The 19,008-nt window shown below is 39.2% G+C and overlaps 1 protein-coding gene across 2 annotated transcripts; it reads left to right on the top strand.

Moving 5' to 3' along the window:
- Positions 1-4,807: 4,807 nt before the first annotated feature.
- Positions 4,808-16,624, top strand: LOC132383446 (interferon alpha-inducible protein 27-like protein 2A). 2 transcript variants are annotated; one of them, XM_059954415.1, is made up of 5 exons: positions 4,903-4,920; positions 8,428-8,518; positions 13,010-13,050; positions 14,805-14,966; positions 16,430-16,624. In XM_059954415.1, the coding sequence occupies exons 3-5, from the start codon at positions 13,011-13,013 to the stop codon at positions 16,507-16,509; spliced, it is 282 nt and encodes a 93-aa protein (XP_059810398.1). In that variant the 5' UTR covers positions 4,903-4,920; positions 8,428-8,518; position 13,010; the 3' UTR covers positions 16,510-16,624. The 2 variants fall into 2 exon arrangements, with proteins under 2 accessions (XP_059810397.1, XP_059810398.1); XM_059954414.1 differs by lacking the exon at positions 8,428-8,518 and having other exon boundaries at positions 4,808-4,920.
- The last annotated feature ends 2,384 nt before the right edge of the window (positions 16,625-19,008 follow it).

The following is a 19,008-nucleotide window of genomic DNA, read 5'->3' as shown; positions in this document are numbered from 1 at the left end:
GAGCTCTGACGGAGATCTTTCAGATGTCATTAGAAACGGGGATTGTGCCGGAGGATTGGCGTATTGCTCATGTGGTTCCTTTGTTTAAAAAGGGTTCTAGAAGTAAGCCTAGCAATTATAGACCTGTCAGTTTGACATCAGGTAAATTAATGGAAAGTATTCTTAGAGATAGTATTAATAATTATCTGGATAGACAGGATCTGATTAGGAGTAGCCAGCATGGATTTGTGCATGGAAGGTCATGTTTGACAAACCTTATTGAATTTTTTGAAGAAGTTTCGAGGAATGTTGACGAGGTTAAGGCAATGGATGTAGTCTATATGGACTTCAGCAAGGCCTTTGACAAAGTTCCACATGGAAGGTTAGTTAAGAAGGTTCAGTCGTTAGGTATTAATGCTGGAGTAATAAAATGGATTCAACAGTGGCTAGATGGGAGATGCCAGAGAGTAGTGGTGGATAATTGTTTATCGGGATGGAGGCCGGTGACTAGCGAGGTGCCTTAGGGATCTGTTGTGGGCCCAATGTTGTTTGTAATATACATAAACGATCTGGATGATGGGGTGGTAAATTGGATTAGTAAGTATGCCGATGATACTAAGGTAGGAGGTGTTGTGGATAATGAGGTGGGTTTTCAAAGCTTGCAGGGAGATTTATGCCAGTTAGAAGAATGGGCTGAACATTGGCAGATGGAGTTTAATGCTGAGAAGTGTGAGGTTCTACATTTTGGCAGGAATAATCCAAAGGGAACATACAGGGTAAATGGTAGGGCATTGAGGAATGCAGTGGAACAGAGAGATCTAGGAATAACAGTGCATAGTTCCCTGAAGGTGGAGTCTCATGTAGATAGGGTGGTGAAGAAGGCTTTTGGAACGCTGGCCTTTATAAATCAAAGCATTGAGTACAGAAGTTGGGATGTAATGTTAAAATTGTACAAGGCATTGGTAAGGCCAAATTTGGAATATTGTATACAGTTCTGGTCACCGAATTATAGGAAAGATATCAATAAATTTGAGAGAGTGCAGAGACGATTTACTAGGATGTTACCTGGGTTTCAGCACTTAAGTTACAGAGAAAGTTTGAACAAGTTAGGTCTCTATTCATTGGAGCGTAGAAGGTTGAGGGGGGATTTGATCGAGGTATTTAAAATTTTGAGAGGGATAGATAGAGTTGACGTGAATAGGCTGTTTCCATTGAGAGTAGGGGAGATTCAAACGAGAGGACATGATTTGAGAGTTAGGGGGCAAAAGTTTAAGGGAAACACGAGGGGATATTTCTTTACTCAGAGAGTGATAGCTGTGTGGAATGAGCTTCCTGTAGAAGTAGTAGAGGCCAGTTCAGTTGTGTCATTTAAGGTAAAATTGGATAGGTATATGGACAGGAAAGGAGTGGAGGGTTATGGACTGAGTGCAGGTAGGTGGGACTAGATGAGAGTAAGAGTTCGGCACAGACTAGGAGGGCCGAGATGGCCTGTTTCCGTGCTGTGATTGTTATATGGTTATATGGTTACCCTCGAGGTCCTGTTTTTCAACTTCCTACCAAGCTCTCTGTACTCACTCTTCAGGACCTCCTGACTCTTTCTACCTATGTCGTTGGTACCGATGTGTACCACGACATCTGGCTGATCACCCTCCCACCTCAGAATGCTGTGCATGCGATCAGAGACATCCCTGACCCTGGCACCCAGGAGGCAACAAACCAGCCTGGAGTCTCTGTCACGACCACAGAATCTCCTGTCTGTACCCCTGACTATGGAGTCCCCTATCACTACCGCTCTCCTCTTCTTCCTCCCTCCCTTCTGCACTGCAGAATCAGACTCAGTGCCAGAGATCCGGCTGCCACAGCTTGTCCCAGGTAAGCCATTCCCCACTCCCCCAACAGTATCCAAATCGGTATACCTGTTTTGGAGGGGAATGGCCACAGGGGAACCCTGCTCTACTTGCCCTTTCCCCTTCCCTTGCCTGACTGTAACCCAATTACCTGTGCCCTGTTTCTTAGGTGTAACTACCTCTCGGAAGCTACTATCTATAAACTGCTCATTCTCCCGAATGATCCAGAGGTCATCCAGCTCCTGATCCAGTTCCCTAACGCGGTCTGTTAGCAGCTGCAGCTAGATACACTTCTTGCAGGTATTGTTGTCAGGGACACTGGAGGTCTCCCTGTACATCCCACATCCTGCAAGAGGAGCATTCCAACATCCTGTCTGGCATAGACTCTAGTCTGAACAAAAATGAAGAAGAAAACTGCAACTTACTGGAACTTACCCCTGCCTCTGCCTGTTTCTCGCCGAAGCCTGTTTGAGCAAAGGCCGTCCCACTCCGACTCAGTCCACTCCAACAATGGCCGCTGTATATGGCGGTCTTTCTTTAAAACCTTGGTGTGGGACACCACGTGCCTGTGTAGTCGAGCCTCTTTTCCCCGAGCTGTTAAAGAAAAGATAAACGACCTTCTCTCCACGATGCCTTCAGTCTTCCACTCACAGCCTCTTGCTTCAATTGAAAAGTGAGTTCATTGACTTCCAATCCTTTTCTTCATATAAATATAAATAAAGAGTTTGTTAGGTGTGTTCAGGAAGGTTTCTTGACACAATACGAGTGTAGATGAGCCGACAAGAGGAGAGGCTGTACTTGATCTGCTGTTGGGAAGTGAAGCTGGTCAGATGTCAGGTCTCTCAGTGGGAGAGCATTTTGGAGATAGTGATCACTTTTCTCTCTCCTTTACCATACCATTGGAGAGGGATAGGAACAGACAAGTTAGGGGATCATTTAATTGGAGTAAGGGGAAATATAAGGCTGTCAGGCAGGAACTTGGAAGCATACATTGGAAACAGATTTTCACCTGGCAACCACCAGCCTTCTCCTTCCCTCCCTCCCCCCACCTTCTGCATAGGGCCCCTGCCCCCTCCATCTTCAGCCCTGACGAAGGGTCTTGGCCCAAAACGTTGACTGCTCGTTTCCACAGATGCTGCCCAACCTGCAGAGTTCCTCCAGCTTGTTTTACGTGTGCACTATAAACAGATGTTCTCAGGGGAATGTATGGAAGAAATGTGGCAAGTGTTCAGGGATACTTGCAGGGGTTCTGTGTAGATACGTTCCAATAAGACAGGGAAAGGATAGTAGGATGCTGGAATCGTGGTGTACAAAGGCTGTTGTAAATCTAATCAAGATGAAAAGAAGAGCTTACAAAAGGTTCAAAAAATTAGTTAATGATAGAGATCTAGAAGATTATAAGGCTAGCAGGAAGGAGCTGAAGAATGAAATTAGGACAGCCAGAAGGGGCTATGAGAAAGCCTTGGCTGTCACATATTCATGTAGTTTTCCCAGTAAAAACTGTTTCATATCAAGGAATCTCTCCGCAGTTCCAAAGACTACTTTTATCATATCCAACCTCTTGGTTGTAGTTTTAACCCTCACCAGTACTTCAACAACAAATGCCAAAAAAACTCTTTAGTCATCCACAACATGTCTGAAGGAACCATAACTGGAGAACACGGTAAGTGCTGACTTGCCATCATTCCAATCTTTACTTATCCTTTGCTCTCTATCAACTTTCTTTACTGCCTTATGATACTTTTTATTGGTTACTAACAACCTGAATCTGCTTCACCTTGACAAAATACTCACATCCTCTGAACGCAACTACATGGTTCTGCTCCTCAGTTACTACATTTCGGTGCCACTGCCTTACAAGCTTTAATATCATGATCCTCTCCACATTTCACACATCTTCTTTTACCTCGACATGAACCAGCAACGTGTCCAAATCTCTGACAACTATAACAGCGCAAGGGAGAGTCTAATATATTCTCTAACTTGATAAGACATGCTCCCAAGATAGACTCTATTTGGAAGAACGTCACCTGCAAAAACCAGTAGGACAGGAGAATCCCAATCACCTCCTTCTCTCGATTGGCTTCAGTCACTCGACCACCTTTAATATTGTACAAAAATTCCTTTTCAGTCATGCCAGACCAAATACCATACGCTACTCCCCTCAACTCCATTCCTTTCTTTCAGAGTAATACACTCCACTTTCACAACCAATTTTCCCACCGTTTTGACACTGCTATATCTGTCAACATCTTTGTAATTAATTTTCAGCAATCCATTATACAACATTTTGGCCTGGAGTCCTTTACCTATTTGGTTCTCTAATGCTGCTGCCACTTTCAAAGGATTAAGGGCTCTGAAATCTCCCTCCCCTAACTTCCGATCTCTAATTTTATACAGAACTACAAATTCCTCCAAGTCACCCATTTTCCTCAATTTGTTGTCCACTATTACATCAGGTTGATGCATCTCTGTTTTGGCTACCCTTACTTCTGGAGTATTCCACAGTCTCCCACTCTCCTCCTTCAATCTCAACCCCCTCTCCTCCCCCCTTTGCAGCCAGAGGCTACAAACTAACCCTTTCAAACTACTAGGCTGAATAAATGGGAAGAATATAAATTAATAAAATGTGTAAAATTAAACAAACTGGCCAACCAAAAGATAAGGGGAACCAGCACTGATCGGACATCAAAACAATCAGCCACCGCGCCTTCCCCAACGTTTGACTCTGCAGTTCATCCCGAGTGCTGCCATTAGCCGGAGCAAAGAGTGAAATCAACGCACAGGCTCAGAGGGAAGAGATTTAAATGTCACTGAAATTTATATAAAAATCATTGGACCACGTCTTAAGTCCTAAAAGCATGTGTGTTTAAGATGAAAGAGTCAACAAACAGAACAGAAGCAAACACACCTACTTTTGGAGATAATGGTCGTGGGCAGTTAGCCAGTCTACTTTCCCAACCATTTCATTGTAAAATGAAACTTAAATCAATGACGTCCTTCAAGTGCTGCTTCAAGGGATTAGTCAGCAATTAAAAGCCTCCGAACCGAGAGCGTTCTTTAACAGAACATTGCGGTCCGCAGTAGACGACGGGTGAGTGTTACACTATTTTGTGCCGGAGTCCGATTTTGTGGTGGGTACATTCCAGAAGGAAACACTTATTGAAGAAAGTGTTGTAGTTATTCAATGCAGAATACTCGTTCAGCAGCTATCATTGGGAAATTGCAAATGGGTTTTGGTTATAGTTTTATTTCAAATTGAGAGCGGAAGCACCGTTTTATTCATAAAATGCAGTTTTACTGCCATGTTTTGTCATTGGTCTTGGGCTAAAACCAACAGCTGGTAGGATTCTCTGCTGCAAAGTTTACCCGGGAAAATGTGAAGTAAAGGGTCTGTCATAAATGATACAGAAATTCTCCAGTAGTAAGAAGGTAAAATCCATAAGACATACTGTTAGTGTAGAATTCAGCCATTCGGCCCATCGAGTCTGCTCCACCATTGTGTCATAGCTAATTATGGCTCTCAGATCCATTCTTCTCTCTGCCTGCTCCCTGTAACTTTTGATGCCCTGACTAATCAAGAACCTATCAATATAGTTTTCAAATATATCCAACAGTTTGGCCCTCACAGCCATCATTTCCTTGTTCGGTTAAATATACTACTAATCTGTTTTATTATAGCGTCCTATAACCAAATTTAAAGTTTTCTTAGAGATTTAAAGCTAAACTTAAGATGGTGCTGGTTTTTCTCTCTGAGAGATTATGTTATTTTGGTTCTCTTTTTGTTTAATATATGATGGAGTGTAAACACTCTCCTTTGTTGGGACGTTACTGTCTTTCTTGTAAGGTCATTTTATTTTTTAGTGTACTGGCTGGGGGGAGGGAGAGACGAGACCGACAGAGCGGCCCATGGCTTTGTATTCTATCGTAGTTTGCTTGCCTTTTTTTCGGGCTTTTGTGAGGGTGGATGGGTTTACAGTTAGGAGTTTTTTCCCATGGGATGGGTCCGGAGCATGCGTGTTTTCTATATGGTTGTATTCTTCAGCACCACCACCTTTGATAATCCCGTATTGCTATGTGTTCAGTGCATGTATAAAGAAAATTAGAATAAAATTATAGTAAGGCAGTTAAAAAGATTAATGTAATAAGTTGGAATGTACGTGGTTGGAATCAACCTATTAAATGAAAAAAGACTTTTAAAATTATTAATCGATTCCAACCTGATATAATTTTTGCTCAGGAGACACATATCAGGGCGGGAGATCAAAATAGGTCTTTTGGATGGTGGAATGACTTACAGCTCCATTCTAGTTCTAAGAGTAAAACTAACTGCGTATCTCTCTTTATTAAATCTAATATATTTACTCAAGAGGATATTGAATCAGATTCTAATGGTAGATTTTTAATTGTTAAAGGAGTGATTTGTAATAGAAATCACTCCTTTTGGTCAATTTTTGGTCAATTTGGTCAAATGTTTTGGTCAATTTGTATGGTCCTAATTTAGTTGCTCCTTCTTAAAAAAAAGTATGTGATTTATTGCTGGATTCAAATGAACATATGTTGATAATGGGTTGGGATTTGAACTGTTGTTTAAATCCTATGATTGATAAGAGCTCAACTAATCAGTGTCTTCCAAATTGCTCTGTGTCAGTTATTAACTCCTTTTTGACCGATTTTGTGTTGATCGAATTATGGAAGCATTTGCACCCTAATATCAGAGAATATCTTTTGTTTTTGCATGTCCATAAAAAATATTCGAGGATTGATTATATTATAGTTGATCCCCGCCTTTTGCCAAATGTTAAAAACTGTGAATATGATGCTATTGCTATATGTGATCATGCGCCTTTTAGTTCGTCCTTTGAATTTGATGATATCATTTTTGCCCGTCCACCATGGCACATGTCTCAGACTTTATTGCAAACCTCTGATTTTATCAGTTTTATTGAAAGCCAGATAAAATATTTTTTTCTTTTTAATTATATAGGAGGTATGTCCAAATTAATTATATGGGATACATTCAAAGCATTTTTACGTGGTCAAATTATTTCTTATTCAGCTAAACTTAAAAAACAGACTAAAGCAGAAATAGGTAAAATTTCAAAACAAATTAAAGATTTAGATAATATCTATGCGACTTCCCCTAATATTGACTTATTTTAAAAAGGGTGGAACTTCAATCACAATATACCCTATTATTAACTCATCCAATTGAAGGTTATCTACTTAAGTTAAAGAGCATATTTTATATGTTTGGAGATGAAAATAATAAACTACTTGCATCTCAATTAAAATCGGCTGAAGCCAAAAGGCAAAGTTTGAAAATTCGTAGAAAGGATGGTATCCTGGCTCAGGAATATGAAGAAATTAATAAGATTTTTCAAGATTTTTATACTGAATGTTATAAATCTCAATGTCCAGTATGTTCTTCTGAAATGAATGCTTTTTTTACGAAAGATTGCTTTTCCTAAAATTTCTACTGGGGATTAAAAATCTCTTGATGCCCAAGTTACTGAATCCAAAATTCATAAAGCTATTTTTTCAATGCAATCTGGTAATGCCCCAGGATTTGATGATTATCCTGTAGAATTTTATAAAAAATTTGGAAAATCGCTTTCTCCATATATGTTGGAGATGTTTAAAGATTCTTTTGTGAAAAGTGATTTAGCCTCTACTTTTTATAGGGATTCTATTTCTTTAATTCTCAAAAAGGATAAAGATCCTACTGATTGTGCCTCATACGGACCTATTTCATTATTGAATGTTGATGCTAAGATTCTCTCAAAGATAACAGCCAATCATTTGGAGAGTGTTTTGTGTAAAATCATTTTTAAAGATCAAACAGGCTTTATAAAGGGTCGTTATTCTTTTTCAAATATTCGGAAACTATTTTACATTATATATTTGCCCTCTTCTAAATCTCCACAATGCATTATATCTTTGGAAGCTGAAAAAGTATTTGATCGAGTCAAATGGAAATATTTATTTAATGTTTTAGAAAAATTTGGTTTTGGTATTAATTTTAATAATTGGATTAAAATTATATATAAGGCCCCTATTGCTACTGTTGTCACTAATAACTGTAGGTCTCCTTTTTTCAGCTATCACAGGGGACAAAACAAGGTTGTCCATTAAGTCCTTTGTTATTTTACTTAATTTTAGAACCCCTGGCTATTGCTCTTTGTGAAGCCAAAAATATTCATGGGACTTTTGTAAATGGGACCATGGACAAGATCTCTTTAATTTGATGATTTATTGGTATATATATGTAAGCCTGAAGAATCTATTCTTGCTTTGCTAAAATTATTTGACAAATTTGGAGATTTTTTAAGATGTAAAATTTTAGTAAAAGTGAATTACTTCCTTTAAATGAATCTATCTCTATATATGATAATATTCCTTTCAAAGTTATGGATTCTTTTTGAATTTAGGTGTCAAAATTACTAAAAAATATAAGGATCTTTATAAAGCCAATTTTCCTCCTTTAGTGGACTCTATGAAGTATTCATTTAGTAGATGGAGTCCACTTACATTTTCACTTGTTGGTCGTATTCATGTAGTTAAAATGATGTTTTTACCAAAATTTTTATATTTATTTCAGAATATTCCTGTTTTTTTGACTAAGAAGTTTTTTGATCGGATTGCTTCTACTATTCTATCTTTTATTTGGGATAATAAAGGACCAAGAATTGGTAAATGTCATTTGCAAAAGTTAAAAAAAGGATGGAGGTCTCGCTTTGCCTAATCTGAGAATGTATTATTAAGCTGTTAATCTGCGATGTATGTCCTTTTGGTTATATTGGGGTGATAGGAATGATTGGCCAATTTGGGTAGACTTGGAACTGACAGCTGTGAAACAGTTTTATTTAACTTCGTTATTAGGAGTTGCTCTACCTATACAATTAGTTAAAGTTGTTAATTTAAACCTATATCCTGTGGTTAAGCACTCTTTACAAATTTGGCTCCAGTTCTGCAATTCTTTTAATCTTAAAAAATTTAACTTTTGGAATATAATTTATTGTAATTACTTTTCTGAACCTTCCTGGACTGATCCAATTTTTTTACTTTTAAAAAATAAAGGTATTATTCCTTTTTTTGGATTTATTTAAAGAAGGCAGATTGATGTCTTTTGAACAATTAGTCGATAATTATTCTCTCTCATATTCACGCTTTTTACAATATCTTCAAATCAGACATTTTTTAGAAAAATATTTAAGTAATTTTCCTTACATATTGGAGGCTGACTTGTTAGATATTAATATGAATCTGAACCCTTCAATAAAAGGCTCTATTGGAAGAATTTATTATTTATGATTACAATGGTATAAGCGTCCTTTACTTAAGATTAAACAGGATTGGGAGAAGGAACTCAATTTGAATTTTATATGGGAGAATTGGACACGGATTCCGAAGCTGGTTAACTCTTCTTTGATCTGTGCTAGTCATTCATTGATTCCATTTAAAATTGTACATCATTACCATTTGATGAAGGAGAGACTTTCTAAAATATTTCCCAATGTTGACAAGTATTATGATAGATGTAAAGATGAGATAGCTACACTGACACATATGTTCTGGTCATGTTCTATATTAAAACAGTTTTGGAAGTCAATCTTTTCAACAATTTCTGAAACACCCAGAATCAACTTACAACCTAATAAATTGACTGTGCTTTTTGGAATAATTCCTCAAAATATCCATAGTATTTCTGTGTCTTACCAACATGTTATTGTGTTTGTTACATTGATAGCTAGGAGGGTCATCTTTTTGAAATGGAAGGATATATCAGCTCCTACTTTGTCACAATGGTTCTCTCAATTGATGCTGTGTCTTCGCTCGGAGAAAATTAGAAGTTGAACCTTTGAACCTTTCTTTGATTTTTGAGAAGAGATGGGGCTCATTTTCTTGTTATTATCATTTCAGTTAACTGATAGATTTCCTCCACGATTTAAGTTTAAATTTTTTTCTTGATATATCTTTCTTTCTTGTTGGTGGTTTGTTGTTTATTTTCAGAAACTTTCTGTATGACGCATGGCTCCGGGGTTTTACCCCCACTGGTTCTTTATTATTCTCACTTTTCTTGCTTAGTAGGGTTTTTGTTTTATTCACAAAAATTTTCAGTCTTTAAGATAACTTTTTGAGGCATTTTAAGTGTTGTTACTTTGATGTACCTGTGTTATTTTTGAATAATAATAATAATAAAAAAATGATTTGAAAAGAGAAGAGTGTGGTGGGGACTGCAGGTAAAGATATGTTTATTGGTAGGATCACTTTACAGTTCAAAGTACATACATGTCATCATCTACAACCCTGAGATTAATCCTGTGTGCTGAACTCTGCGAAACTATAACAATAACAGGATCAATGAATGATTAAGCAGAGTGCAGAAGACAAAAAAATTGCACAAATGCAAATATAAATAACTTGCAATAAATAACAAGAACATGAGATAAAGAGTCTTTGGAAGTGAGGTAATTGGTTGTGGGAACATTTCAATGATGGAGCAAGGTAGTGTAGTTATCCCCTTCTATTAAAGAGCCTGATGGCTGAGCAGCAGTAACTATTCTTGAATCTGCTGGCACAAGTCCTGAGGCTTTTGTACCTTCTACCTGATGGCAGCAGTGAGAAAAGAGCATGACCAGGAGGAACTCAGCAGGTCAGCTATTACTGTATTATATCACAATGAACGTGCAGCAGTTAAAAAAGTGTAAGTGCATGTTGCAAAGTGTAATTTTCATATGTACCCAATGAGGGAGAGTTTTGGGGTCATGAGGTTATGACTGGGAGGTGTTAGTCAAGGCTGAGACAGTGAGTTATAGATTTATAACCCACTCCAGCTCCTGTCCAAGAACCCGGTGCAGTATTAGAGATTCTTTTCTTTCTTTCTTTCTCAATCTTTTTATTATTATTAATAATATGAACAAAATACAAATGATATATTAATAAAGGGATTACAAACATACAAAATCCCATTACACATAAAAAAACATAAGCAATGGTTACAGTATAAATGAGTTTACCAAAATGTGAACCATACAGTATATGTATGAACATGGTAAATCTAGATATTTCATAATATATAATATAAAAAAAACAGAAAAAAAATATTATGCAAATTAACTAACCTACTAATATAATAGCTAATAAAGAAGAAAATGAAGCAAAAAAGAAAGAAAAAGAAAGAAAAACTAGAAAAAGAGGAAAAAAAGGGCTGTGTATAATATCTCACAAGAATACATAATCATCAATGTCATCCACTCCGATCCTCTCAACATACATAAGATTAAAGCTGAAAAATCAAATGAACTTGGAACAGGGTCATATTACATCATATGAAAATATTGAATAAATGGTCTCCATATCTTTTCAAATTTAATAGAAGTATCGAATACACCACTTCTAATTTTTTCTAAATTTAAACATAACATAGTTTGAGAGAACCAATTAAATACAGTGGGAGGATTAATTTCCTTCCAATTCAACAATATAGATCTTCTAGCCATCAGAGTTAGAAATGCAATCATTCGGCAGGCGGAAGAAGATAAATGCAGTGAGTCCATCATTGGTAAACCAAAAATTGCGGTAATAGGATGAGGTTGAAAATCGATATTCAAAACCGCAGAGATAATATCAAAAATATCTTTCCAATATTTTTTCAAATCGGACATGACCAAAACATATGAGTTAAAGACGCAGTTTCAAATTGACATCTATCACAAATAGGATTTATATAAGAATAAAAATTAGCTAATTTATCCTTGGACATATGGGCCCTATGTACGACCTTAAATTTTATTAATGAATGTTTGGCACATATCGAAGATGTATTAACTAATTGAAGAATTCTATCCCAATTCTCAATAGGAATAATAAGATTAAGCTCTCTTTCCCAATCATTTTTGGTCTTAAAAAGGGGCTCTGAACGTATCTTCATAATTATATTATAAAGTTTTGATATAAGGCCTTTTTGAAAAGGGTTTGATTCAAACAAACTCTCCAAAATATCTGAAGGCACAAAATTTGGAAACGTAGGAAGTACAGTACTTAAAAAATGCCTAATCTGTAAATATCTAAAAAAATGAAATCTAGGCAAATTATATTTATTAGATAATTGCTCAAAAGACATAAAACAATTGTACAAAAATAAATCAGAAAATCTTAGTAATCCCTTAGTTTTCCAAGCCAAATAAGCTTGATCTATAATGGAAGGATGGAAAAAGCAATTAGATACAATAGGACTATTTAAAACGAATTGAGTCAACCCAAAAAATTTGCGAAATTGATACCATATACGTAAAGTATGTTTAACTATCGGGTTGTCAATTCGTTTCAGCAATTTAGGAAGAGCAAAAGGGAGAGAAGTCCCTGAAATAGAACCCAGAACATACCCTGGTACCGATTTAATTTCTAAACTCACCCAATCAGGGCCAAAAGATCCACCCCAGTCTTTCAACCAACATAACAAATATCTAATATTAACTGCCCAATAATAAAATCTGAAATTAGGTAATGCTAACCCACCTAATGCTAATGTGGTGGTAGAGGAGGCCATGGACTGACATGTTGGAAAGGAAGTGGGGACTGTAATTAAAAGGGGTTGGTCACCAGGAAATGCTGCTTGTTGCAGATGGAGTGAAGGTGCCCGTCAAAGATGTCCCCCAATCCAGAAGATTCACAGGTGAAGTGTTGCCTCACCTAGATGGACTGTTTGTGGCGGAGGTGAATGGAAATGTACAGTACTTACACTGCTTGCAGGGATAGGTGTAAGGTGAGAGTTAGTGGGAAGGGACGAATGGACAAAGAGAGGGATTCCTGAAGAAAGCAAAAAGCGGGGAGTGGGGGATTGCAAAAATGTGCTCGGTGGTAGGATCCTGTGAAGATAGTGGAAGTTGTGGAGAATGATGTGCAGGATACAGAGGCTCATGGGGTGGTTGGTATGTGTTTGTGTGCCATTGCAGGATCTGTGTCTCAGTGTCATGTTGAACGTACGCACTCCTTATCTAATGGCATTATAAAACTTATTTTTGTGAGCTCATCGCCATTTGTGGTAGGTGCATATTGTGTGTCACAACATGACAATGCCACAAAACCTCAACGTATGTGTATCATTTTTTGTTGAAACTATCTGTAAATGCAACTTCAAAACAAAATACTTGTAAAATACGTTATATTTCTATTTACAGAATGGGCTTCCTGCCAGTGTTGGGTGCGGTGACTGGAGCCGGTGAGTGAAATCAGTGTGTCAGTGTGCTAATACTGTGGGAGTGGTCGTTGTTGGGTTGGATCAGCTAAATAGCACTGAGCAGCGACACAGAACAGCACATAGACCACCTTATTTCTAGTTGGAGCTTGAGGAGATGGGCAGAGTCTTTCATAATTACTGGACCACTGCTGTTCCTTCACTGGTTGCTAGCAGTTGAAACTCCTCAACCAATGTTGGCAGATGCTCCTTCTCACGGCAAGCAAGTCAAATTTATTGTCGTTTACCTGTACCGCCAAATGAGACAATATTTCTCCAGACCAGGGTTTAAAGCACAGTAGTACACCTTTACACACAATAACTTAGAATTAAATCTGCAAATGAATTGCACACAGATAAACAAAGCATAATTTAAGTATTGTAGCGTAGAGTACAAAAACAAGATCAGGCACAATTTCTGGGGCTCCTGGATCTCCAAGTGACAAGAGGCTACTGGCTACAGGAAGTTACAATATCTCAGTCTCATTTTGGGACTGTGGCTAGGAGAGAGGATGAGGAATTTTGGACAACACAAGGATTTGTAGTTGGGCAATAATGAAAAGTGCTTTGTGGAAGGATATTATGTTGGTCATGATAAAAAAAAACAAATGTGGAAGAGATAACACAACTCAACCTAACCTGCATGAAGAATTCTTTTAGAAGAGTTGGCAAATTAATGAAGATTAACATTAGCATTATTTGTCCCATAAACATCAAAACACACTGAGAAATGTGCCATTCCATGTCAAATAAAATCAGTCAGAATCGTGCTGGGCAGCCTGGAAGATTTGCCACTCTTCCAAAGCCAACATACTATGCCCACAACTTAGTAAGTGCAACTGTACAATTTTGGAAAGTGGGAGGAAACTGGAGTACACAAAATAGATCTACAGGATCATAGGATGAACGCACAAACGCCTGACTTACAGCAGCAGGAATCGAGCCCCCATCTTATGGGTAGCAATGTAAAGCAATTGCAGTAACCACTACTCGACTAAGCCACCCTCAATAGTTCACAAGAGCAGTTCTAAAAGTTTGGGCACCACAGTGTGGCAATGAGTGGAGTTGCTGCCTCACGGCTGCAGCAACATGGAGTTCGTCCTGAACTCCTAACTGGAGTTTGCATGTTGTCCCTCTGATGCAGTGGATTTTCTCTGGATGCTACCGTAGCTTCCAAATCACCGAAGTCACAGAAGTTGGTTGATTAATTGGCTGCTGTGGATTGCCCCTCGTGTGTGGCTGAGTGGTAAAATCTAGACGGAGCTGAGGGTTATGTGATAAAGATAAAATGGGATTAGTGTTAAGTGGGTGCCTGATGGTCAACATGGACTCAGTGGGACAAAAAGGATGTGTATGACTCTGTTTCACTGATTTTGTTTCCCCAACTGTTGCTCGGGGAGTGTGTCAATTTCTCCTCAGTATCTCCAGTACTCTCAGTACTTACCTGATCATGTCCGATTGAAGGGAGTACAGTCCATGGAGGGAGTCCTTCAGATAGTGAGCTGAGGTATTGGATGCACTTTGTAGTGTGTCCCTCAGCTTTACGCCAACAACATTGTGGATCTAACAACATTCAGTTAACACCCAGGTGAATAATGAATTGCTGTCTGGCCCAGTGTTAAATTGCCTGTCTGTACCTTTCATAGAAACAATGTTGTACAGGTTCCTGTATGTTCCTGTTCAGTGTAACGTTCCTGTTTGGATGCACTCTGTTTAAATGGAGTTGTTTCTTCTTTTAGTGGCTACACTTGCTACCACCCCTGTGATTCTGGGGGCAGTGGGCTTCACAAGTGCTGGAATAGCGGCTGGTACTATTGCAGCAAAAATGATGAGCGCGGCAGCTGTGGCTAATGGAGGAGGCGTTGCAGCTGGAAGCATCGTGGCTGTCCTTCAATCTATTGGTAATGTTGACTGATAAACCAGTGAGAACTTCTCAAACTTACTTAAATCCTTCATACTGACGTTTTGCCTTTAAGGCACAGAAACAGGCTTTTCAAGCCATCTAGTCCGAGCTAAACTGGTTATCTACTAATCCAATCAAACCGCACCAAGACTATAGCCCTCCATACCCTTCCCATCTATGTAACTATTCAAACTTCTCTTAAATGTTATAATTTTACGAGCATCTATCACTTTACTGACAGCTCGTTCCACACTTACATCATCCTCGGAGTGAAGAAGTTCCTCCTCAGATTACCCATTTAAATATTTCACCTTTCACCCTATAATGTCTGTTTCTAGTCTCACAGAACCAGCAGGGAATAGTCATGTAAGCATTCACTCTATCTATACCCTCATAATTTTGTATCCGTCTATAAGTCTCCTCTTGCTCTCCTGTGCTCTGCATTGGGTTGGATCAGGTGACTCACACAGAGCAGCGACAGACGTAATTAAATGCAGATGACCTTTAATTGGTTGGAGCCTGAGAAGATGGGCTGAATCGTTTGTAACTACAGAACCACTGCTGCTTCAAAAGAGGTCCAGCGAGCAGCAGGTTCTGTGGGTGAAAATACCTAGTTAATGAGATATTTCAGAGGAGAATGGCCAGACTGGTTCAAGCTGACAGGAAAGTGACGGTAGCTCAAATAGCCATGCATTACAACAGTGGTGTGCAGAGAGTATCTCTGAATGCACAACACGTCAAACCTTTGGATGGGCTGCAGCAGCAGAAGACCGTGAACATACATTCTGTTGCCACTTTATTAGGTACAGCAGGTATCTAATAAAGTGGCCTCTCAGTGTATGTACAGTGTCCTGCTAAAGACAGATCAGTCTTTGTTCTTTTCATGGGAAATGAAACAAGGCAGATGATGGACATGTTAGTGGGGAAACACTTTAGGAACATGACTATAACTCTAAGTCTCAAGGTCTCTACGGGAGGGGTTAAGGTTGGGTTTTGATTTTGAATTGGGAGAAGAATGTTTGTTCCCATCTCCACTAATCCCATTTGGCACATTATTGAGTATTGTCCTGAGGGGAAATAAGCAGTGAGACATCCATTACGTCCTTGTTTTCCATCACTGGTTCATTGAGTTGTAATTTATAACCTTTTATCATCTGGATGAAATTTTCTTTATCTGTCCATCTGAATGTCTGTTAACATAGTGATTGATTCTGACTCCAACACTCTTCTAGTTGTAGGTTACAGATATCAAACAGTCTCAAACTTTCTTTGTAAGCCCATTTTAAAAACTTCACCCTCTTTTCCTAAACCTATCCTTTATTTTTGTTAGCTCTACTATGGGGAAAATTTGTTCCATTAATTGTAGCTAAGGTACTCAGAACAAAGTGTTGATTTTTAATAACTGAAGAATGTCTCAGATTGTTTACAATTTATTAATAATTGTGTTTTTTTCCCCTATAGGAGCTGCAGGACTGTCTGCTACTGCTAAAGCAGCCTTGGGGACTGCAGGTGCTGTGGTTGGTGCAATCTTGTGGCCCTGAAGAGAAGAATAGCCTTGAGAAAACTTAAAGTAAATGACAATCTTTCCTAAATTCTGAACATGCAAAAAAAACCTGTAATTGAAAATTCATTAAACTTGCATTATTGGTAATTGGTTATTATTAATCCACTGAGTTGTTTGTTATATCTCCCCTCTCGCTGTGAATCAGAGACACCTCTTTCTCCCTTATTAGGGAGAGAGAGAGCCTGTGGTGTGTTGAATACCGGGTGAAGGAATAGTCTTTGGAGTATTGCATGTCTGTTGCTTTGCTGCGTGCTTGAGTGCTCGGTTTTGGGTGTCGATGCTTTCTTTTTTTGCTGGTGGGGTGAGGGGGATCATTGCTTGCTGCTGCGTACGCACAGGAGGGAGGGGAGATGCGGGTGGCCTTTGGGTTCTAGTGTTTTAATTGTCACTCATTCTTTGGGGGGCACTCACTTGTTTTCATTACTGGTTTCAGGAGGTATATACATTTCTCTGATGTTAAATGTACCTATTGAAACTTTAGTGTCCTGTGTACTGAGATGTAGGAAGTGTCTTTCTTTAAACCATGGTGGACTTTTTTTAGGCATCCGTTAGTCTCGTGAGAACATAGATTTACTCCTTGGAAGGTTTTCAGGGTGCAGGCCTGGGCAAGGTTTTATGGAAGACCGGCAGTTAGTTGCCCATGCAGCAAGTCTCCCCACTCCATGCCACCGACATTGTCCAAGGGAAGGGCACTGGGGCCGATACAGATTGGCACCAGTGTCATTGCAGTGCAATATGTGGTTAAGTTCCTTGCTCAAGGAAACAACACGCTGCCTCAGCTAAGGCTCGAACCATGACCTTCAGATCACTAGGCCGCCGCCTTAACCACTTGGCCACACGCCAACATGTGGAAGATTTTAGGGTTATTGGAAAAAGGTGGAGTCAAGGTTGTGTGGTCTTTCCCCAGAGTCACAGGCTGCACGACGTTTCAGTATGTCCCGAGTCCTGCACTGCACAGCTGTGTGAGATGTACCTTGACAAAGACAGCTGTAACTATATCCTCACCTTCTTAGCAAACGGTCCCCGGCCATGTCAGCCACACCAAGGGTAACATCCGATGGGACTGAAGTTCCAATTGTGCATGGGTGGGAAGTTGCAATTGATGGGTGGGAAGGTGCTTACTGCAAAATGAATGAGTCTTGGCCTTTTTTGTTGAGTTCTGGCAATTCTGCCAAATGTATTTTGACAGTCGGCTTGCGAAACCATTCCAGGGGTTCCAACATCAACTTTACCAGCAGGACATTCAAGAACCTGTATGTGCAGTCAGGAGCACAACTCACTTGGGGTTCAAAAGTCGGTGCCTCCAATTCAATTTAGTTCAAATTTAATTGTCATTTGACTATAAATACAGCCAAACGACAGTGTTACTCCAGGGCCAAGGTGCAAATCTTAATTCCGACAATCTCACAGCACTAAGCACATGTAGCATGTACAAAATAGAAAGCACATAAAGCTATTAGTAAAATGCAACCGTGCAATACATAAGTCCAGACCCCAGCCATGAATGCTGCAGAAATATGCAGTTGATGGGAATGCTGTTTGTCTACTGCTGAGTGAACGCTGGGGAGCAGCACCGAATCTAGCCTGGAGGCTGTGCCACACCACCGCCGGAGGAACTCGCTGGTCCCAATGCCTCTCTCCTGGCAGCTGAAAACAGGCGACACCATGGCTCGAGGCCTACTCCTCTCTTCCACCGAGGCCACGCAGCTGCCCCGCCCTCTGCCAATAAATCAGTGAATTGAACTTGTGGCAGTTGGCATTAACAATATCCAAAAGGGTCTTGCAATCACAAGAAAAGTGACCACGACAGTCACTCACTATTGGGTTGTACGCCTCCCTTGACTTGGGCAGCAGCACAATGTGCAGCTCCTTCATTTTCTTTGCCAACAGGCAACTCACTGATGGCGTACTCCTGCAGTTCTTTTAATGTATAGAAGAACTTTGCTGCAATAATACAAAAACATTTTAAAAGGACAATAGCACCTTTTATTGTTGCCTTGGAAGCAGCTGTACCATGTGCCACCATTCTACCAGAGGCTACAGAAGCCAGCATCCAACATTAAGGACACTCACCATTCAGGCTGTGCCTTATTCTCTTTACTACCTTCAGGGAGGAGGTACAGGAGTCCAACAGCCCACACTTAATGCTTTAGTGACAGCTTCAACCAATCCACTATCAGATTTCAAAATGGTCCATGAATCCATGAGCACTACATTGCTATTCCCCTTTGAACCATTTATCTATCAAACTATCTATTTATTATAACTTAACAGTTTTTTTATTTCTTACACTGCAGAACAAAAGGAGCAGAGATTACGGATCCATTATCCCTTGAAAGAGGTGTCACATTTTCATGGGGTCATAAGAAGAATATTAGCCCTCATAATTCAAAAGTTTTGAATACAAGGTTTGGGGTGTTGAAGTTGTATAAACCATTGGTAATTCCTAATTAGGAGTTTTGTATGCAGTTCTTGT

The sequence above is a fragment of the Hypanus sabinus genome, chromosome 30, assembly GCF_030144855.1.
Source record: "Hypanus sabinus isolate sHypSab1 chromosome 30, sHypSab1.hap1, whole genome shotgun sequence".
Taxonomy (NCBI): Eukaryota; Metazoa; Chordata; class Chondrichthyes; order Myliobatiformes; family Dasyatidae; genus Hypanus; species Hypanus sabinus.
The sequence above is the reverse complement of the archived record's forward strand: the minus strand, read 5'-3'. Positions and strand labels throughout refer to the sequence as shown.

Excerpts from the sequence above, each read along its gene's own strand:
- LOC132383446 (XM_059954414.1), top strand. The coding sequence starts at position 13,011 with ATGGGCTTCCTGCCAGTGTTGGGTGCGGTGACTGGAGCCG. Across the intron at positions 13,051-14,804 it reads GGGTGCGGTGACTGGAGCCG|TGGCTACACTTGCTACCACC; the intron begins GTGAGTGAAATC and ends TTCTTCTTTTAG. Across the intron at positions 14,967-16,429 it reads GGCTGTCCTTCAATCTATTG|GAGCTGCAGGACTGTCTGCT; the intron begins GTAATGTTGACT and ends TTTCCCCTATAG.